Source organism: Brachycentrus maculatus, unplaced genomic scaffold, assembly GCF_059751285.1.
Source record: "Brachycentrus maculatus isolate JH-2025_06_01 unplaced genomic scaffold, ASM5975128v1 h1tg000199l, whole genome shotgun sequence".
Classification (NCBI taxonomy): Eukaryota; Metazoa; Arthropoda; class Insecta; order Trichoptera; family Brachycentridae; genus Brachycentrus; species Brachycentrus maculatus.
This window is the reverse complement of record NW_028280950.1, coordinates 1,032,435-1,051,974: the sequence shown is the minus strand read 5'-3', so window position 1 is coordinate 1,051,974 and position 19,540 is coordinate 1,032,435. Positions and strand designations below refer to the sequence as shown.

The following is a 19,540-nucleotide window of genomic DNA, read 5'->3' as shown; positions in this document are numbered from 1 at the left end:
TTATTATTCCATTTTATAGACATCTAATGTATGATATCGGTGAAAACAGTCACCGATGCAAAGGCCGGGCTTTCTCTCGCAAGTGACGCACATGTATCAGGTTTCTTTCCTACCTCTAGGAATTTTTCGTTGAGCGTAACATTTTTCCACACACGTGGGCTATTGTGGATGGAATCGTCATCACTGCTGCTCACATGCGCACGGGTCGAGTGTAACTGATGCCGGTAGCCGGACATCCGAGTGACGGGTACCGAGCCAGCCCCCAAAACAAACCTTTTGTATCATTCTCCGGCAGAAAGTTAAACATTCTAGTGTTTATAAAAATCATTGAATACCGCACACTAAATACGAGTGAGAAAAAAATATGTTTGCTTGTATTTTAACACTAAACTGATGAAGAAAAAAAATGTCGAATGACATTCGACATAGGACTCACCGGAATAAAGTCGATGTCGAATGACATTCGACATAGGACTCACCGGAATAAAGTCGATGTCGAATGACATTCGACATAGGACTCACCGGAATAAAGTCGATGTCGAATGACATTCGACATAGGACTCACCGGAATAAAGTCGATGTCGAATGACATTCGACATAGGACCAAAAAGGGTTAACATCAACTTACGCAGATGAATTATCGAACACTTATGAATGAAGAGTATTTTTTTAAAGTCTTTAAAAAAGTAGACCCTCCCATGCGGGTAGTAGGCTATACTAGTCCAATTAGTGACAGGCCATTTGTGCTTACTTGCTGGTGATGGAAGGCATGGGAGCCTGTGCGAGGTGTCCACGCAGGAAGGCGATGCGCTGCGTGAGCGCCCCGCCCTGAGAGTGGCGCCCCCCGTTCAGGTAGCAGGCGTAGGCATCACGGGCCATGAGACAGCTCTCGTACAGGATGCCCAGGTTAGTCCAGGCGGCCGAGTGGCACTTGTCAAGCTGCACCGCGCATATGTACGCCTGCAGCGCGTCCATCGGCTGATTCTGCTGCTGGTACAGTACTCTGCAAACATCAATCTACTAAAGTACATGCGAGTGACTCATTACCTAACTTTTTCTTCTAATCCTCACTCACAGCCAATGATGTAGATGAGTTACAGATGAGTACAGTGCAAGGTAAATTTACTGGCTCGGGAACTGCTATTTTGCGTAATGGTAAAAATAAATGTCATAGGTTAAAAAAAACTGTAATATCTAAAGCTTGTAGACTGAATGCGATCAAAGAAATAGCTCCTAATAGTTCCAAATAAATTCACCGTGGCGTGAAAAACTGGAGACTAGATAAACACGTATTAATATGTGAGCGGCCACTTGATATTAGTGACAAAAACATACATACTAAACATGAGTAAACCACAAACAGTTAACACACTAATCACTACACTATGGGGGTGGACAAAGTCAAATTATCATGTAATCGTTAGAATTAATAGAAAGACCAAATGTCAAAACGGAAGAGCATTAACCCTAACGAGGAAACCTTAACTGCTTTGGGGCTAATGGTATAGACACAGTAAAAGTGAGATGATATAAACTATAAACATATCGAATCTAATAAGAATCTGCCAGTTGATGCTGCCCGTCAATTAATAAATGCGTTTGTAATATCAAGAGTCGATTATTGTAACGGTATATATACGGGTCTACCAAACAATAAAATGACTCGACTGCAATCAGTGTTAAACGCAGCAGCGAGACTGATTTTTGGAATTTCTAAATTCAATCACATCACCCCACTACTTCACAAACTCCACTGGTTACGCTTTCCCGAAAGGGTTGAGTATAAACTCTGCCTACTCATGTATAAATCAATACACAATATGGCTCCAGAGTATCTTAAAGAGCTGTGTATTCCAGATGAATTGGTTGATAGACGTCTCACGCTTCGATCGGCTACAACATCTGCAATGGGCAAAGTGATCTTACCAGCTCGCAACCAACGCACTAAATTTGGCGAGCATGCATTTGCTGTTGCGGGGCCGATGGCGTGGAATGCTCTTCCACCAATGGTTAGAAATAATGAGAGTGAGATGATCTTTAGAAGAAGACTAAAAACACATTTGTTTGCTAAATCATTTCCACCATAATATTTTCCTCAATTCATTCACAGTGAAGCGCCCTTGAGGTATTTTTTTACGAAAATGGCGCTATATAAGTTATCCAAATTTATTATTATTATTATATCAGTTTATGAAATACATTTTACTGATTTAATCTTGTACATAAAAAATTGAAAATGATATTTTCTGATAAAAATTATGATCGCTCAGGGGATAGAAACATTACACTGAAAACAGGGCAAAGGAATAGTTACCCGATGGAGCACCATGTGTCGGCGTTGCCTTCAGACTTCTCGACGGAGTTCCGGTAGGCGATGAAGGCGTCGTGCACCTTGCCTTGCGCGGCGAAGCAGCGGCCCAGCAGGTACAGTCCTTGCCCCGACGCGGGCTCCGCCCCCACAGCGCGATGCAGGCACCACGCGGCCGCCGGCTCGCGCACCCCGCGCTCCCCTAGGTTGCCCACCGACTGGTACAGCCACCCTGGAAGAGCCGCCTAACTTAACAGACCGTTCCTGCTTACAGCTACTGCTGCACAACCGGTACAGACATTGCATTTGGTGTTGTGTATCTTTAATGGTGTTGCATATCATTAAAGCATTATAAAATAGGTACCAAACTTAGCATTTTATCTAATTCATGCATTTAGTGGTGTTAAATATCATTATAGGATAGGTACCAAACTTTGCATTTGACCTAATTCCTGCATTTTGTGGTGTTACATATCATTATTGCATTATAAAATAGGTACCAAACTTTGCATTTTATCTAATTCCTGCATTTTGTGGTGTTACATATCATTATTGCATTATAAAATAGGTACCAAACTTAGCATTTTATCTAATTCATGCATTTAGTGGTGTTAAATATCATTATAGGATAGGTACCAAACTTTGCATTTGGCCTAATTCCTGCATTTTGTGGTGTTACATATCATTATTGCATTATAAAATAGGTACCAAACTTTGCATTTTATCTAATTCCTGCATTTAGTAGTGTTACATATCATTATTGCATTATAAAATAGGTACCAAACTTTGCATTTTATCTAATTCCTGCATTTTGTGGTGTTACATATCATTATTGCATTATAAAATAGGTACCAAACTTTGCATTTGACCTAATTCCTGCATTTTGTGGTGTTACATATCATTATTGCATTATAAAATAGGTACCAAACTTTGCATTTTATCTAATTCCTGCATTTTGTGGTGTTACATATCATTATTGCATTATAAAATAGGTACCAAACTTTGCATTTTATCTAATTCCTGCATTTAGTAGTGTTACATATCATTATTGCATTATAAAATAGGTACCAAACTTTGCATTTGACCTAATTCCTGCATTTTGTGGTGTTACATATCATTATTGCATTATAAAATAGGTACCAAACTTTGCATTTTATCTAATTCCTGCATTTTGTGGTGTTACATATCATTATTGCATTATAAAATAGGTACCAAACTTTGCATTTTATCTAATTCCTGCATTTAGTAGTGTTACATATCATTATTGCATTATAAAATAGGTACCAAACTTTGCATTTTATCTAATTCCTGCATTTTGTGGTGTTACATATCATTATTGCATTATAAAATAGGTACCAAACTTAGCATTTTATCTAATTCATGCATTTAGTGGTGTTAAATATCATTATAGGATAGGTACCAAACTTTGCATTTGACCTAATTCCTGCATTTTGTGGTGTTACATATCATTATTGCATTATAAAATAGGTACCAAACTTTGCATTTTATCTAATTCCTGCATTTTGTGGTGTTACATATCATTATTGCATTATAAAATAGGTACCAAACTTTGCATTTTATCTAATTCCTGCATTTAGTAGTGTTACATATCATTATTGCATTATAAAATAGGTACCAAACTTTGCATTTTATCTAATTCCTGCATTTTGTGGTGTTACATATCATTATTGCATTATAAAATAGGTACCAAACTTTGCATTTTATCTAATTCCTGCATTTTTTGGTGTTACATATCATTATTGCATTATAAAATAGGTACCAAACTTTGCATTTTATCTAATTCCTGCATTTTGTGGTGTTACATATCATTATTGCATTATAAAATAGGTACCAAACTTTGCATTTTATCTAATTCCTGCATTTTTTGGTGTTACATATCATTATTGCATTATAAAATAGGTACCAAACTTTGCATTTTATCTAATTCCTGCATTTTGTGGTGTTACATATCATTATTGCATTATAAAATAGGTACCAAACTTTGCATTTTATCTAATTCCTGCATTTTTTGGTGTTACATATCATTATTGCATTATAAAATAGGTACCAAACTTTTTTGAGTTTTATCCAATTCCTACACTTCCTGGTGTTGTGTGTTTTTAACAACACTTTTAATGGTGTTGCATATCATTATATCATTATAAAATAGGTACCAATGGATTTATGGTACTTACCGAGTTGCCTGTAAACATCCGCCTTGAGGGCTATGGAGATGTCGGGTTCCTTGAGAAGGGCTTCATACGCGTCCCTGGCTGCCTTGCTGCGCCCCTGTATCTCGTACGTGTGCGCAATGTGAAATCTCACTGCAAACAGACACAACAACCAATTAGCGTCAAATCAAAATCACGGATACGCAAGACATGAATTTAGGACATGGCTGTATTAAGGAAAAATTAATCCAAGGACCTTATATTTTACCTAATATTTTATTTAATCAAAATACATTTTTAATTAAAATGTAACTTTGTTTTAAAATCACTAAATAAATAAGTAGCGGTTAGCTTCAAAACCGGTTGACATTATAATTAAGTTATAATAAAATATTTATAATGATTTTAAAACAAAGTTACATTTTAATTGTAAAATGGAAAATCACAAAGTTAGTGCTTCAAATAAAAATTATAAAATACATTTAATTACTTTTATTTATTAAAACAAATAACCACCAACCCTCATTCACACCCAATGGTGCATAGGGTACTGCATCTAATTAATGCAATATTTAATTGATCATTTGTTATATGAACGTAAGATGATCAGACTGTGCTTCAGTTGCCAGACCAGGGTTATAATAAATCAATATTAGAGTGAAAAACATATATTTATTTTGAACCCGGAACCTCCAGTAGGGTAGCCAAATATGCTTACTATTACACTACGGAGGTGGACAAATTAAAATGAATATGCAGTAAAAATATGACTTAGCTACGAATATATACTATTGTGGAACGATCATATTTTTTTACGAAATATTTTACATCAATCTTTAAATTAGCAGTTTGGCAGGTACAGGCGTTTCTATAAGAGTTGATCTGACAAACATCTACCAGAGTTTTTAATCGTCTATATCAATAATACACAACAGGTAATAATATACTTCGCACGATGCATATGAAGAAAAATACTTGCAAAAAATCTTATGCCAAAAATTACCATTTTGAACAAATTCTATGATGAAAATTCTATTCAAATTCTATTAGTTTGGTAAGTTGTAAGATAGTAAGTAGAAAAAAATATATTTGTTATTTGTCGGCAGTAAGAAGAGCGATATACTACAGTTACGTATTAGGGGCTTTGAAAGTCAGAATAATTATTATCAGCGGCATCAGAATAGAACACCGATACATAATATAAAGATTTATGAATCATCATCATCAAACCCTTATCCGCACCCCAATGGTGCATAGGGCACTGCATATAAACGCAGTGTTATCTTGATCGTTAACACATGAAGGAAAGGTGATCAGCCATCCGCTTCAGGTACCAGTCCAGGGTGATATTGAATAAATATTAGAGTGAAAAAATCACTTATATTTTATTTGACCCCCCCTGGGAATCGAACCCGGGACCTCCAGAATGATAGTCGAGCGTGCTGACCATTTATGAATAGACCTTTAAAATCGAAAAACTGAGCATACCTAAACAAAAAGTGAAAAAAAAAACGTTGTTTTAAGGATTTATTTTGTATAGTAAAAACCGCTAGATTAGTTTGAGTTTGAAAATACAGTAAACCCTCCTATAAAGTTGAGATAAGTACCGCATTATCGGAGGGAACATTGTAGGGGGTTAGTGTTTTTAAATTGTATTTTAAATTGTTTTTAAATTGTTATTTCAGTTATTAAAATGTTGAGATGTGTTAGGTGTGTTGAGATGGTTTGGACATGTAGAACGAATGAGTGAGGAAAGAACGGTAAAACAAATTTATGAGGCGAATGTTAGTGGGAAAAGAAGCAGAGGAAGACCGAGAATAACATGGCGCGATCAGGTATGCCAAATACTTGAAAGTGGTCAGGTTAGGAGTCGTAACAATCGGCGGGTATGTATGAGGAGATGCATGAACGTGGAAGAGGGGAAGAATGTTTGCAAGGACAGAGTGGTGTGGCGCTCTATTCTCTCTGCCTACCCCTGCGGGGAAGCGGCGTGATGGTTAGATAGTTTTATTTTTATTTTTTTTATTTCAGTTATCTCTGCTGGTTATAACAGAAATTTGATAGAAATTTTCCCGTTATCCCAAAGCTAGGTATTCCAATTCGAGCCGAGATCATTTTTAGTGCTCGACTTTTTGCGATTCCCGTTATTGCAGAGTGCGCGAACAATGCTCGCGAATAGCGCAAAAGTCTTGCGAAAATTGCGCAACGCGAGGAAGCGTTTGTCGGTAACAAGTAACAACGTATTACGCGAAAAATGACCGCGACCTACCGCAAGCCGGCGCTGGTTGCGCGGGCCGGCGGCCGGCGAGCCGCTGCAAGTGAACGCCGAAGACAGTAAGCTTCCTACTTGCGAGGGTAATCCTCGCAAGTAAAACTATAAAACATATACATTTTACGTTTTTGCGCCCAACCACGCCGGATGTTCTGCGCACACTTTTAACATTATTCTATCCTACTAACCCGCGATTTCATCGCAAGCGCTTTTGCCTAGAATTTTCACTCATGAATTACATGAAATTATAGTAACTTTAATCATAAAGAGTAAATCCACTCACGAGTAGGCATAGGCAATAAAAAACTTATAAAGTAGAAGCCTGAGTAGGGACATGATAAACGGTGTTGCATAAGCCGTAGCTAGATTTCAGAGTCACTTGGACGTTAGGTAATTCAAAAATCCTTCTAAGCTTTCTCTTGTCATATTTTACAAAACAGTAAAACCTCGATATAACGGACTAATTGGGGGGAAGGGGTGTCCGTTAAAGCCGAAAGTCCTTCATATAAAAATAGGTTTAAAATAAATGTCAACTTTACGACGTAAGGTAATTAAAAAAAACGCGTTTTCATCGATTTTTCTAGTATGTCATATAAAAAATGCACCTTCTCTAATGACTTTTAAGAAACGTTAGATGGCAGTTGCATTTATTATTTACCTTGCTTATAATTTACTAGATAAATCCGTGGATTTTTGTTTCTTCTAGCTAAGAACACGTTTTATTTGAATCTGGGTTGGGAACAGGGAGGATAAACTAGTGTGGGTCAACCAGGAACTTCTCAGCATTTGCTCATTGCTGGAAGCAAACCAGGTAAAACTCCTCAGGAGAAGCCGAACTGTTGACTGTAGTCAACGGGCCTTCCGTTCCACTAGAAGAGGGTTCCGTATTTTGTGTCCTAGCTTGGTTCATGGTACCAATGTCCTTCGGTATCTTTATCATGTATGATACCACCTCTCGTGAGAGTTTCTTATATCCAATTTGATCATATTGCCTAGAAAAAGGATGTTAATATAACAGGCATCGACAGGCGCCGTGGCATAGTTGGGTAGACGCTCGACTGGCATCGCGACTTCGATCCCCGCCAAAAGCAAAATAAATTCATTATTTTCAATTGGATTGGATAGGGTAGGTAAATCAACATTTACCTTCCCTATCCGTATTTCGTCCGCCTCCGTGATGTAATGGTCAGCGTGTTTAGCTACCGTGCTGGAGGTCCCGGCCTCGATTCCCAGGGGGGGGGGTGAAAATAAATATTAGTGATTTTACACTGTAATATTTATTTAATATTACCCTGGACTGGTTCCTGAAGCGCAAGAGTGATCACCTCGCCTTCATGTAAGTAATGATTAAGAAAACACTGCGTCAATTCGATGCAGTGCCCTATGCACCATTGGGTGCGGATAAGGGTTATAAGTTATAAGCCTCTAAAAGTAGAAGCTTTGCGGATTATTACTTATTTAAAAAAAAAATACGATGTTTCGTCGGAAAAGGATCGATAACAAGAGGTCGCATCCGACGGCGGACAGGACACTGTGTCTAATATGCGTAATACATGGTTATAGGCTATTGGAATAGTCGTTGCTCGCACCATCCAGCTTGGTGAAGGAAGTCTCCGAATTGTCGTTGAGCGCCAGCTGCAGATACTTGGCGGCGGGTCTCCAGTGGCCTAGGGCCTTGTACATGAGCCCCAACTTGAGCTGGACCTCCGCCGCCCTGCCGAACGCCGGCCAGCAGTACAACAGCTGCTGCAGCGCCTTGATGGCCCTAAACAATGGTAAAATACCCTAAACCAACCGTCGTGGGAAACAATATCTATTGTATTTTGTGGCTCTTCCTATGTATAAAGTGACTTTGGTACCAAAATCTATTGTATTTTGCAACTCTTCCTATGTATAAAGTCTCTTCGGAACCAAAATCTATTGTATTTTGCGGCTCTTCCTATGTATAAAATGTCTTCGGAACCAACATGCATTGTATTTTTTGGCTTTTCCTTTGTACAAAGAGTCTTCGGAACCAAAATCTATTATATTTTGTAGCTCTTCCTACGTACGAAGTTTTTGAGATAATATACGTAACGGTCACATTTCGTCATTAGACATTCAGGATCTCGATTCAGAATCTGTAAATAAATTACCTGTAATCATTACTGTAAGGAATGTGGGTATTTTGGTGACACAGTGGTGACAAAAAATCCCACAATCGTTTATAAACCCGCATAGTCTGGTAAGCGGCATTCTAGATAAGTCTCAGTCAAAGTCAAAGAACTGGCAATCTTTTACTGATAATCTTCCACTACCTTACCAAACAATTACTTACTGTGTTACGCTATGTTGTTGCTTCGCTCATCTCTCTTCCGTTACGCTCAGCTAACCTTTTGCGTTAAATGTACATAATATGGCTCTCGAGTATTTTATGAATATCGTGTTGAAGCCGTGATTCTCGTTTGTCGCATTGTTGAAAATTTACTTGCTGAGGTTTTCCTTGCAGCGGAAGTAAATGATGCACATTTTGTACGTTGTAACGCCATAATTTTTTAACTTTTCGTAAAATTTTCTGATGGTTTTTCGTTCGCAATGAAATAACAGCCTGAGACCTTTTAATCCAATGACAAGTCGGCTATCCAAACTTAAAACACAGTAAGGGACATTTTTTTGCATTTTTGGACTCAGTAAATTCTACTTAGTCCAAAAATGCAAAAAAACGTACTACAAAAAAAATGTCCCTTACTGTGTTTTATGTTTGGACAGCCGAAGTGGTTCTGTCAGCTCAGATGTAAGCCATTTCATAACTCTAGCGATATCAAATATCGAAAAAATAATGAACTCATAATTGGAGATAATCCAGATTTGTGAACAAGTATTCGGACACACTCAAAATGTTATTAATATGTAGCAGCCCCTCCGAGCCAGGGGCGGCACGCGCCGGCTGGTCAGCGCAGGGTTACACCTGGCAGACACCTGCCCTACCCTGGTGCAAGGAACTGAACAGGTGAAGAGTCGTAAGGTGCATGGACTAACAAGACGCAGCCCGGCTCGCGTGTCACTTTAGAAAGTCGAAAGTGACTTATCGCATAGCCCGCACCACATTGCTAAGGTGCTCGTTAAGCGCAACAAAGACTTCGTCGAAAATTAAAAGTTGGATTCTTTCAATAATCAATAATATGAACATGACGGTAGGTAAATATTCATTAAAAATATCATTATAGCACGGTTTAATTTGTCTAACTCTTCACACTGAAAGCCCGCATTGCGTGCAATTGAAAGTGAATATAAAAATACCAGTATACAAACAGGGTTGTATGGTATTTCGTCATGATGAATTAATAACAATTTGGCCAAACCAACTTCATCAAACTTGCTGTTGTTTCATTGGGTATTAGAGAAAAAACAACTTCTGAGCGAACTGTTTTAACTATTTTAGGGTATTTTAACTATTTCAAGGTATTTTTAACATGCTGTTTATTAGGTAATCAACTTCTAAGCGAACATTTTAAGATATTTAGTCGATTTGTAACAAAAATAACTTGATTAGGATCGCGTCAGAATATTTAGAGTATTATCTTCTGGACGATAATAATCTGTAACACACCGTAGGCCACTTGTTATATTTGGCTAAAAAATGTCTTGTCTTTATTTTGTATGTTATGTTGTGCTCGTAAAATCAGAAATCCCACTTCGTTTTATGTTGTTGACTATATAAAGTATCAATATTTCCAATGAAAATGTAGATTCAATTGATGATTAAGATTATTTAATAAATAATAATAACATAACACCGCAATTAGTATCGAAAGTGGCAAAAATTAAACGATTAACAGTGAGCAAGAACTCTGCGATGGAAATTACTGTCGGCAATTTATTGTACATTTCCTAAGTTTATTAGGGTGACATGGACGTCATAATAATAAACTAAATATAACTATAGGACTAGTAAACCATAGCACGGGTCATTGGATCATTGCGTCACGAATAGGAGTAATAATAGCAGTAAAAAGGCAATACGACACGGTTGCAAGTTTTGGTGCAACAGACGGTGAATTGTGAATTAGTAGGTCGTTGCATTCGGCATTTACTGACTATTGCGATAGAAGCACGAATTTGCAGTCCAATAACACAGGGTGGATACAAATAGTACCATCCATAACAGTTTACGGTGTTTTGAAAAATCAGAGCTCATAATTGGTTCCCAAAGTTGTATTAGTAAGCCCTATTGATAGATCCACACTATCCTTATGGATAGTGTGGATCTATCAGCGCCCCTTTGTTCTTGTCTTGCCTTAAGGCATCCCAATAACAATCAAATATATATATATTTCAATTCAATTTACGAACAGTTAATTTATTTCTATGTACATTACAGAAACGAAAATTATAATGTTCATAGGTATATACTACCAAAATAGAGGAAATGTGGAAAGAAAGATGGACCACCGAACACATAATGAACAAATAATTCATTGTGAACCCAACAGTTCGAGTACCGGGTTTTGATCTACCTCAAAGGACATGGGTACAGCAGAATAGATAAGAACTAAGTAGGGTTGTTGCAACTACTTGCTCTGGAGGTGGGAGAAAAGGAACAACCTTGATTGAGAGTGTGGAGCTGAGCAGACCATAAGACGCATAGTGGAGGACTGCCGACTCAAAAGGGTTTGGTAGTAGCCTTCGGGACATCCATGAGGCGACCCCAGAAGCGGTAGACTTAATGAAGAGGCTGGAGCAAAAACTCTAATCCCATAAGATGTAACCCACATGGGTGAAGAAGAAGCCGAAGCCACACGAAAAGTAAAGCAAGTACATACTCGTACATACAAAATTAACAAAAGAATATTGATATTTCATATCACCACATTATATAAAAATAAAATACACCAAAAAAATACCGATATACATCATGTTGTATAATAATTGAGTGTTGGAATATACAATAATATTATAGACAAACTGCATGTCCACCGTGTAGACAGCATTGTGCATTTCTGGTGTCGCAATCCCAAACATCACGACTGAACTCCTTTCTAACTAACAATGGAGTTCCACACATACTGCAATAAGGATTTTGAATAGAATAGAGAATAGACAGTGGCCAAGATGGAAATAATGCGGCTTAGAAAAAAAATAGATTAATAATTTTTTACCCTATGATATTGCGAAATGGAGTTAATAACTTAATTCAAAAGGTATTATAGACGTACAAGTATGTGTTCAAAGACCAACAGGGTTCAAGGATGATCAAATATGATTTCAAAGTAGTACTTAGATAAAGGAGAAAAATAACGCGAGTTAATTTACATAGGTGAATTCAGGTTACACGTTGGAATAAGTTTGTGCTGTATCCACTTTGGACGAAATTAGAAGTTCTTCAAATGTGATTTAATGAAGACTTTTTTCCAATTTCGGTCAAAATGAATATCGCACAAACCAAATATTACTTGGCTTATGTGTTTCATGTATACAATTAACTATATATGTAAAAGATGCTCTGAGATTACTCTAGAATGAAATTTGTTGAGTGGACAATGTGCGAAATGCATAATTCTCCATCGAGATTTTGTAATCGGAAAGTAGGACGGAAATAGGGGAAGACAGCATGTCACGTTATGGTTGTTTACCCTTGCCGTAGTGATTGAATAACTGTTCGTGTCGACTGGCGCTCCGTTATGCACTAACAGTAATTAGTCGAGTTTCGCGGAGGGCACGGCAGAGGCGGAAATTCTGTATGTCCGGCGATAGTCATCGGCGCATGTGGGCCCGTTTAGTGCTGGCTCTCATTACCGAGCACCGACCGATATGGTATCGTGCGGCCGCACTTGGAGCCGCTCTTATCGGCTCACTTCACCACATGTTCCGTGACACGTGGTCGTAACCGCGACATTTGGCATGCCACGCAACGGGGGTGCGATGGCTTGCGACCTTCAGTGTTTACCCGGCAAATTAAACAATTAGGGCTGCATCTCGCCGACCTTATCGACAATCATATCGTTAAACCCTCATTGCTGCCAATAAACATAAAATGGAAAGAATAACGCGGATAGAAGCAGATATGCCACTCTATGGTATGCGTTGCATGGGCACGTATGTCTCAAGATAGATGGACAAAAAAGATGCCTGAGACTAGAACAAGACGTAGAAGCGTGGGTAGGCCCCACACAATATGGTTAGATGACATTAGGAAAGTGACGGGCCTGCACTGGTGAAGAGTCCAATAGAGTACTGTGGAAGTCCAAAAGGGAGGTCTTTGTTCAATACGGGACTCAAGAAGGCTGAAGTGAAGCATTGCATGGTGTTTGTCGAGTTTACATCTCTACTTCAACTTATACATTAATTTATACTTATTTATATTTAACCCTATATCGTACGAATTCATCGTAACATCGTCGTTGAAAATACATTCTACCAAAGCAGAGAATTGTTTGAATAAAGCATAATCAAAAATAAATAAATTTTAACAATATCAAAATAGCAGGCGCGTTTCTATTGACAAAACGAAGGCAAACGCCAAGGTTTGACCTTTTCTGTTTGAATAGCATAGGGGAATGCCAATAAAATGGTCAAAAAAAAAACTAGTATTGAAAGATAGGATACCATTTACAATAAACAGATTACCGTGATAAAATTGCATAAGGATTTACTTAAGAAAAGAAAGAAAATTCAAAATTGAAAACGAAGTACTGTATCATCAAAATCTTATTGTCTTGTAGTGATATGAAGTCCTTACATTTTATCAGTCATTAAAACTATTAATTACAATTCTCGCTGCAGATCGTCTGATTGAAGAAATCAAAATTTTACTTTGGATTTTTGTTTGATTTGGGACACTCTTGCGGTAAATATTGTGGAAGAATCTGAGACAGTTGATAGTACCTAATATTTTTGCTGTCGCTATTTATGCGTACTTACGGTTGTCGTGAAAATAGAGCGACCACGTGGAGAGTGGAGAAATCGATAAAGCTGTAATGAGCAATGAACACGAAGCTCTCGTCGCAGATCGACCCAGATGTTGCGGAGGGAGGTCACTCGCGATTTCACCCTGGCTAAAGTGAGAGTCTAGGGGAGGAACTCGAGGGGGCAGCCGAGGCAGACTGCTGTGCACGGGGCGGACGGCGCACAGAGGTCGCGAGCCCACTCGATCAACCCGCTCAACGCCTGAGCAAATTTTACTGCGATGCGCGCCAAAAATCGCGCACGCGTGTGCATTATGCATTTTTTTTAAATTTTTGATTTAAAAAAGTTTTTTGATGTTGTAATAAGTACCTACTTTTTGACTTACTAATAAAAATGAAGAAAAAAAGCTTATGACGATTTTTCCTTCTTGTGCTTCATAAAGTACACATTCAGATTATCAATACATATAATACATTAGTGATATATTCAACATAAAGTTGTTAACCTACATTCTATAAAGAATATATTAATTTATTTCAAAATGATAAGATAAGACCACTACAATACTATTTTTTCATAAATAATTATATATGAAGTCAAATAAATCAATGATTATTAAAAAAAAATCTTTTCCTGGAAAACCAACTTGCACTAAATGATTAAAATTTCAGACATAGAGTTCAAACTTATAAATTTACACAAATGTTGGAAAAGCAAATGAAAAAATATTCCTAATTATTTATTGGTCATTTTCGAATACGATAAAAAAAATATAAAATATCATAGCTTTTAGAAGACCGAAATTAATATGGGATTTCGGAAATTTCAAGAAAAGAGTAAAACTATAAAAATAAATAAAAAATAATTAAATTGAAGAAAAAGTAGATGCGAAAGCAAAAAATCCTAACGAAATATTGAATACAAATGGGACTTTTCAATATTCCGTATTAGGAGCACACGACGTGGATCGATGGACAAATTTGTGGAAGGTGTGTTTAAAAAGAATTAAATTGAAGAAAAAGTCGATGTGAAAGCAACAAATCCTGACGGAATATTGAAAAGTTAAGTATTTTAATACCAGGAGCACACGACACAGAGAGGGTCGGATCGATGGACAAATTTGTGCAAGGTATGTATCAGGGCAAAGACCTATTAGAGTGAAGGCAGACAAGGGTGAAGGGGAGGGATAATACGATGTCTATCGTGTTTTAAATCCACGCGCTGAACCCGTCGAGTTGCTACAAATTTACATAATTTTATCACAATTTATATTTGAATTATAAAATAAATTTTTTAATTAAAATTACTCGTCGAAATATTATTTAAGCGCTTCTTCGGCATTCATATTTTTGACATGAAGTATCTAAACAAGACATTAATTTTCATTTTCATCAAGAAAAACGTTTGTATCTTTAAATTTAAGATCAACAAAACAAAATGATAACGTACTAAAAAAAAGACAATTCGTTGATCAATTCGCATTATTTTTAAGTACTTATATGTAAACCAACTTTTACGATTTTGTTAGATCTCTTGGTTCGGATAAGAACTGTATGAGAAGGAGCCGGAGGAAGACCGAGAAAAACTTGGCACGATATGGCAAACGAATATAAGTGATTTTTTCACTCTAATATTTATTCAGTATTACCCTGGACTGGTACCTGAAGCGGAGGGCTGATCATCTTTCCTTCGTGTGTTAACGATCAAGATAACACTGTGTTTGTATAATGCAGTGCTCTATGCACCATTGGGGTACGGATAAGGGTTTGAAAAAAATGGATTTTATGAACAAGTTAAAACCAAAAATTAATTTCAAATGAACAATAAATCCGTACATCATCAAAAATTATGAAAACCGTTTCGTCGCAAAAAATTGATAAATAAAATAACTATATCATCAATACAGAATAAACCTGCTGAAAAACAACAGCTTAGAATAGATAACTAAGATAACGTGACAAGTCACCGGCGATTATAATTAAGGTTTGATTTTTTGCTCATTTCAATAATGGCAAACACAATAATCTCATTATAACAATTGAAGTAATTAAATCTTGAACAATTAAACAGTATTCTTATGATAAGTAGCATTTTCGTAACAATATACTGATGTTAATTGAAACAGAAAAGACAACGTACACAGATGACAAATTTTACGGGATTGTATTTATTGGCTGAACTGTATGAAGGCTGAACAAGGAATAATTTAAAATATTAGGAAGAGTTCCTTATGTATATGTATATGTAAGTATGGACATGTGGAGCGAATGGATAGCGAGAGAATGACTAAGAAAATATATGTGGCGAATGTGAGCGGGAAAACAGAACGAGGACGACCGAAAAAGACTTGGCACGATCAGATCAATCAGAACCTAAAATCTGGTGGTGTCAAAAGTCTGCGTAAACGGAGGGCATGTATGACTAGATGCATGGATGTGAAGGAAGCGAGGAGTGTATGTCAGGACAGAAGAGTATGGCGTTCCATCCTTTCTGCCAACCTCTGCGGAGAAACGACGTGATGGTAGTAGTAGTAGTAGTAGTATTTATTTATTATTTCGAGAAATAAAAATACTTTGTGTTCTGATCCACTCACATTTTTATTTAACCAACTAGTTTCGGCAACAACCTGTTGCCCTCTTCAGGGTTACATTTATTACTAGTAATAAATGTAACCCTGAAGAGGGCAACAGGTTGTTGCCGAAACTAGTTGGTTAAATAAAAATGTGAGTGGATCAGAACACAAAGTATTTTTATTTCTCGAAATAATATATCAAGATGATCCACAAAGTTAATGCTTTCAATATTCAAAACGTAGTATTTATTGCCTAGAAGTGAAAAAAATGCCTGTAAAACCCTATACACTTCCTGTGGACAGCCAATTATCATTCTTTCTTTTACATTGGAAAGTAGGTGGGCCGAATTAATATAATTAGCTTAAGTATCCTTTGTGGGCCTAACCTCGATCATTACGCCAAATAAAAGAGCTCCACGAGACACAATTTGCACTTAAAAATAAATTAGCAATTCCGCATGCATGCGGCAGAATATTTATGTATGTATTACAAAGGCGACACAAAAGGCGAAATTATTATTCATCTTTATTGTGCGGAATTCGCTTACATCGACACAAAGGGACATTGTCCTCGCACTGAATCGAACCCGGTATAATAATCCAGGAAACTAAATGTATAATCGTCTTCGGGAGGATGGACAGCTGCACTGCGTATAGCATCGGATACTGACCAGTGGAAAATGCTCTTAATTTTAGAACTACTTTTTGTACAACATCGCTTTAAAAGCAAATGTGAGATTTGTATTGTAAAAAAAACTTAGTTTCCTTCGTAATAACGTATTTCTCGGTTTGTACCATTACTACCCTTGTAAATTTCTTTTCAAAGATTTTGACACTGCCCTATTCAATACGAAGAGAAAATTTGAACACTTCATTGATTTCTCAACTTTTCCGCATGAATATTTGTATTATTAAAATAAATATTTTTTCTTAACTAGGTAATCGTTAACACATTATTCATTTATCAACAAAAATCAACACTCACAACAATTGATATATTGTCATTTAAAACAACAACAATAAATTTTTATTTTTTATTATTAAATTTTATTCAAATGCTTTTTTCGACATAACATTTTAGAGTTATATTCTCCCCCTCTGAGCCTCTTCGATTATCCTCTATGTTTGGTAAAAAATAAATGAAAATAGATATATTTAAAAAAAATATATTTAGCAGTCAACCAGTGAAAGGATGTTTCTGCCAGTGTATTATTTTTATTTACAAACAAAAAATAATAGAAAATAATAATAGCAATTAATACAAAATTTCATAGTTTAAATGCGTTTAGCTTTATCATTTTAGAAATTATGCCCGCAATTCTAGAATTAGGTTCAGAAAGAAGGGTGGATACTTGGGTGGGGAGTTGGATTCCTGCCTTGTGTTAATATAGATATTTAAAAGGTGCGATAAACAGGCGAATTCCTTTTTAAATCAATAAAAATACATAATGTAAAGACAGCTTGTCGAAAAGAATAATGATTTATATTTCCAAAATGCGGAAATCTGGACAAGAAATAAATTTGAATGATAATTGAATTTTTCCTGAATACGTAGCTACACATACTATACATGGTAGCTTGCCCTAAGCGAATTTGTATAAATATTTAAACTCCACCTGACGATACCGATCTCACTTCGAATGGGTAAATTATGTACACACAAGCTATAGGGACATTGCATAAAACACATCGGATGGTAGTGTCGCAAGAATACAGCGAGAAAATTTTATAACACGTAAAAGGGTTATGTATACATTATTTCTAATCAATGAACATTAGCCAAGTGATTAGAAATACGCTAATTACGAATTTAACGTGACTGAATAAAAGTCACACCCATCGCATAACTATAAATATTATATAATGGAGGTACATAGATTTAATTTCTGGCCGTGTACTAGAATTGGAGCCCACAAACATTGCAATGTTTAATATGCCCGTTACGGCGTTTTCGTTTCAAACATTTTCGATGCAAGATGAAATATTTTTATACATAAATTCGATAAACGTTCAAATTTTCTGTTCTAGATTTAATTTGTTCAAATAATTATTTTTGTTGGCAAACTTTCCAGCATTCCTGCTTTTTACCATTTATCACCACATCAAAATCACAATGAAATGAAAAGTATAATAATAACTTTAGAGAAATTTAAGGTTTGTACTGACATTTCTTGGTGGAACTGCATTATATAAATAAAATAACAACTATATAATTTCTTCCACATTAATTTTATTTGACCAGCAACCGGGTTTCATCGTAACCGACATCAACAGTCTGATGATGTCGGTTACGACGAAACCCGGTTGCTGGTTAAATAAAATTCATGTGGAAAAAATTATATAGTTGTTATTTTATTATACTTTTAAGAAACGTCTGAAACATTACTATCTATCATTAGAATCCTAACTGTCCATCAAACCTCATTCCTTAGTTTTTCCTGTATCTCCTTCCCTAAACTCCCTTCTTCATTTGCCTTTCTTATTATCATTTTTTTTAAAGAGAAATATTTGTGTTTTTATTATTTTCACAAATATTTCAATTTCATACTATTTCTGTGAGCCTAAGCGGCTCATTATTAGAAATAGGTATCAAATTGCGGTAGACGGGTTCGAACCGAGAAACTCTGACTTAAGAGTCCGCGATGCTAACCACGGGACCACAACCCGACACAATCAAATCATAGTCACAAGACAAATCATCGATTTGTAATTTCCCTAAATATTTAATGTAAAGTAGTTGCTTCATTAATACAGCAGTAAATAATAATTTATGATTTTTCCTTCCTCATTTATACTTTATTTTCAAGCACTATCTACCCTCTGACTGCAAACAGCTATATAAGGTTTCAAACGTTTAGACCAATATCTCCAGTTTTTGTTTTGATTTTGTTTGTTTGATCGCTTCTTAGCAATAAGCCCGACAACGTGCATATTTTTTTCAGAAGGTAAAATAAATAAATAAAATAGTTTCTTGAATGTTTTTCGCAGATACTTTATGGCACATTTTATAAACTTTATAAAATTAAACAACTTTGTTTTAACCACTTTTGTAAGTACCTACACTTTAACCTACCGGTTTCGACAAGAACCTTGTCACCATCAGGGTTTATTAAATTCTAAAACATTAAAAACATTAAAATACTCCGTAAAAAAATCGTTTTTTTTTTACGAAGTTTTTGGTAAGGGAATGTAATTAATTATGAGTATTTTAATGTTTTAGAATTTCATAAACCTTGATGATGACAAGGTTCTTGTCGAAACCGGTAGGTTAAAGTGTACTTATAATAAAAAAAAAGTGGTTAACACAAAGTAGTTTAATTTTATAAAGTTTA

General features: G+C 36.1%; 1 protein-coding gene across 2 annotated transcripts in view; it reads right to left on the bottom strand.

Annotated features, from left to right (window-relative positions):
• The window catches only part of Utx (Utx histone demethylase), a 101,020-nt gene that overhangs the window by 14,972 nt on the left and 66,508 nt on the right, over positions 1-19,540 (bottom strand). For both annotated transcript variants that reach the window (XM_088263366.1, XM_088263367.1), the window contains exons 4-7: positions 8,341-8,516; positions 4,504-4,632; positions 2,315-2,540; positions 752-1,003 (exon numbers count right to left, since the gene is read on the bottom strand). In XM_088263366.1, the coding sequence (XP_088119492.1) occupies positions 752-1,003; positions 2,315-2,540; positions 4,504-4,632; positions 8,341-8,516 (783 nt within the window). The remainder of the gene's footprint in view (positions 1-751; positions 1,004-2,314; positions 2,541-4,503; positions 4,633-8,340; positions 8,517-19,540) is intronic.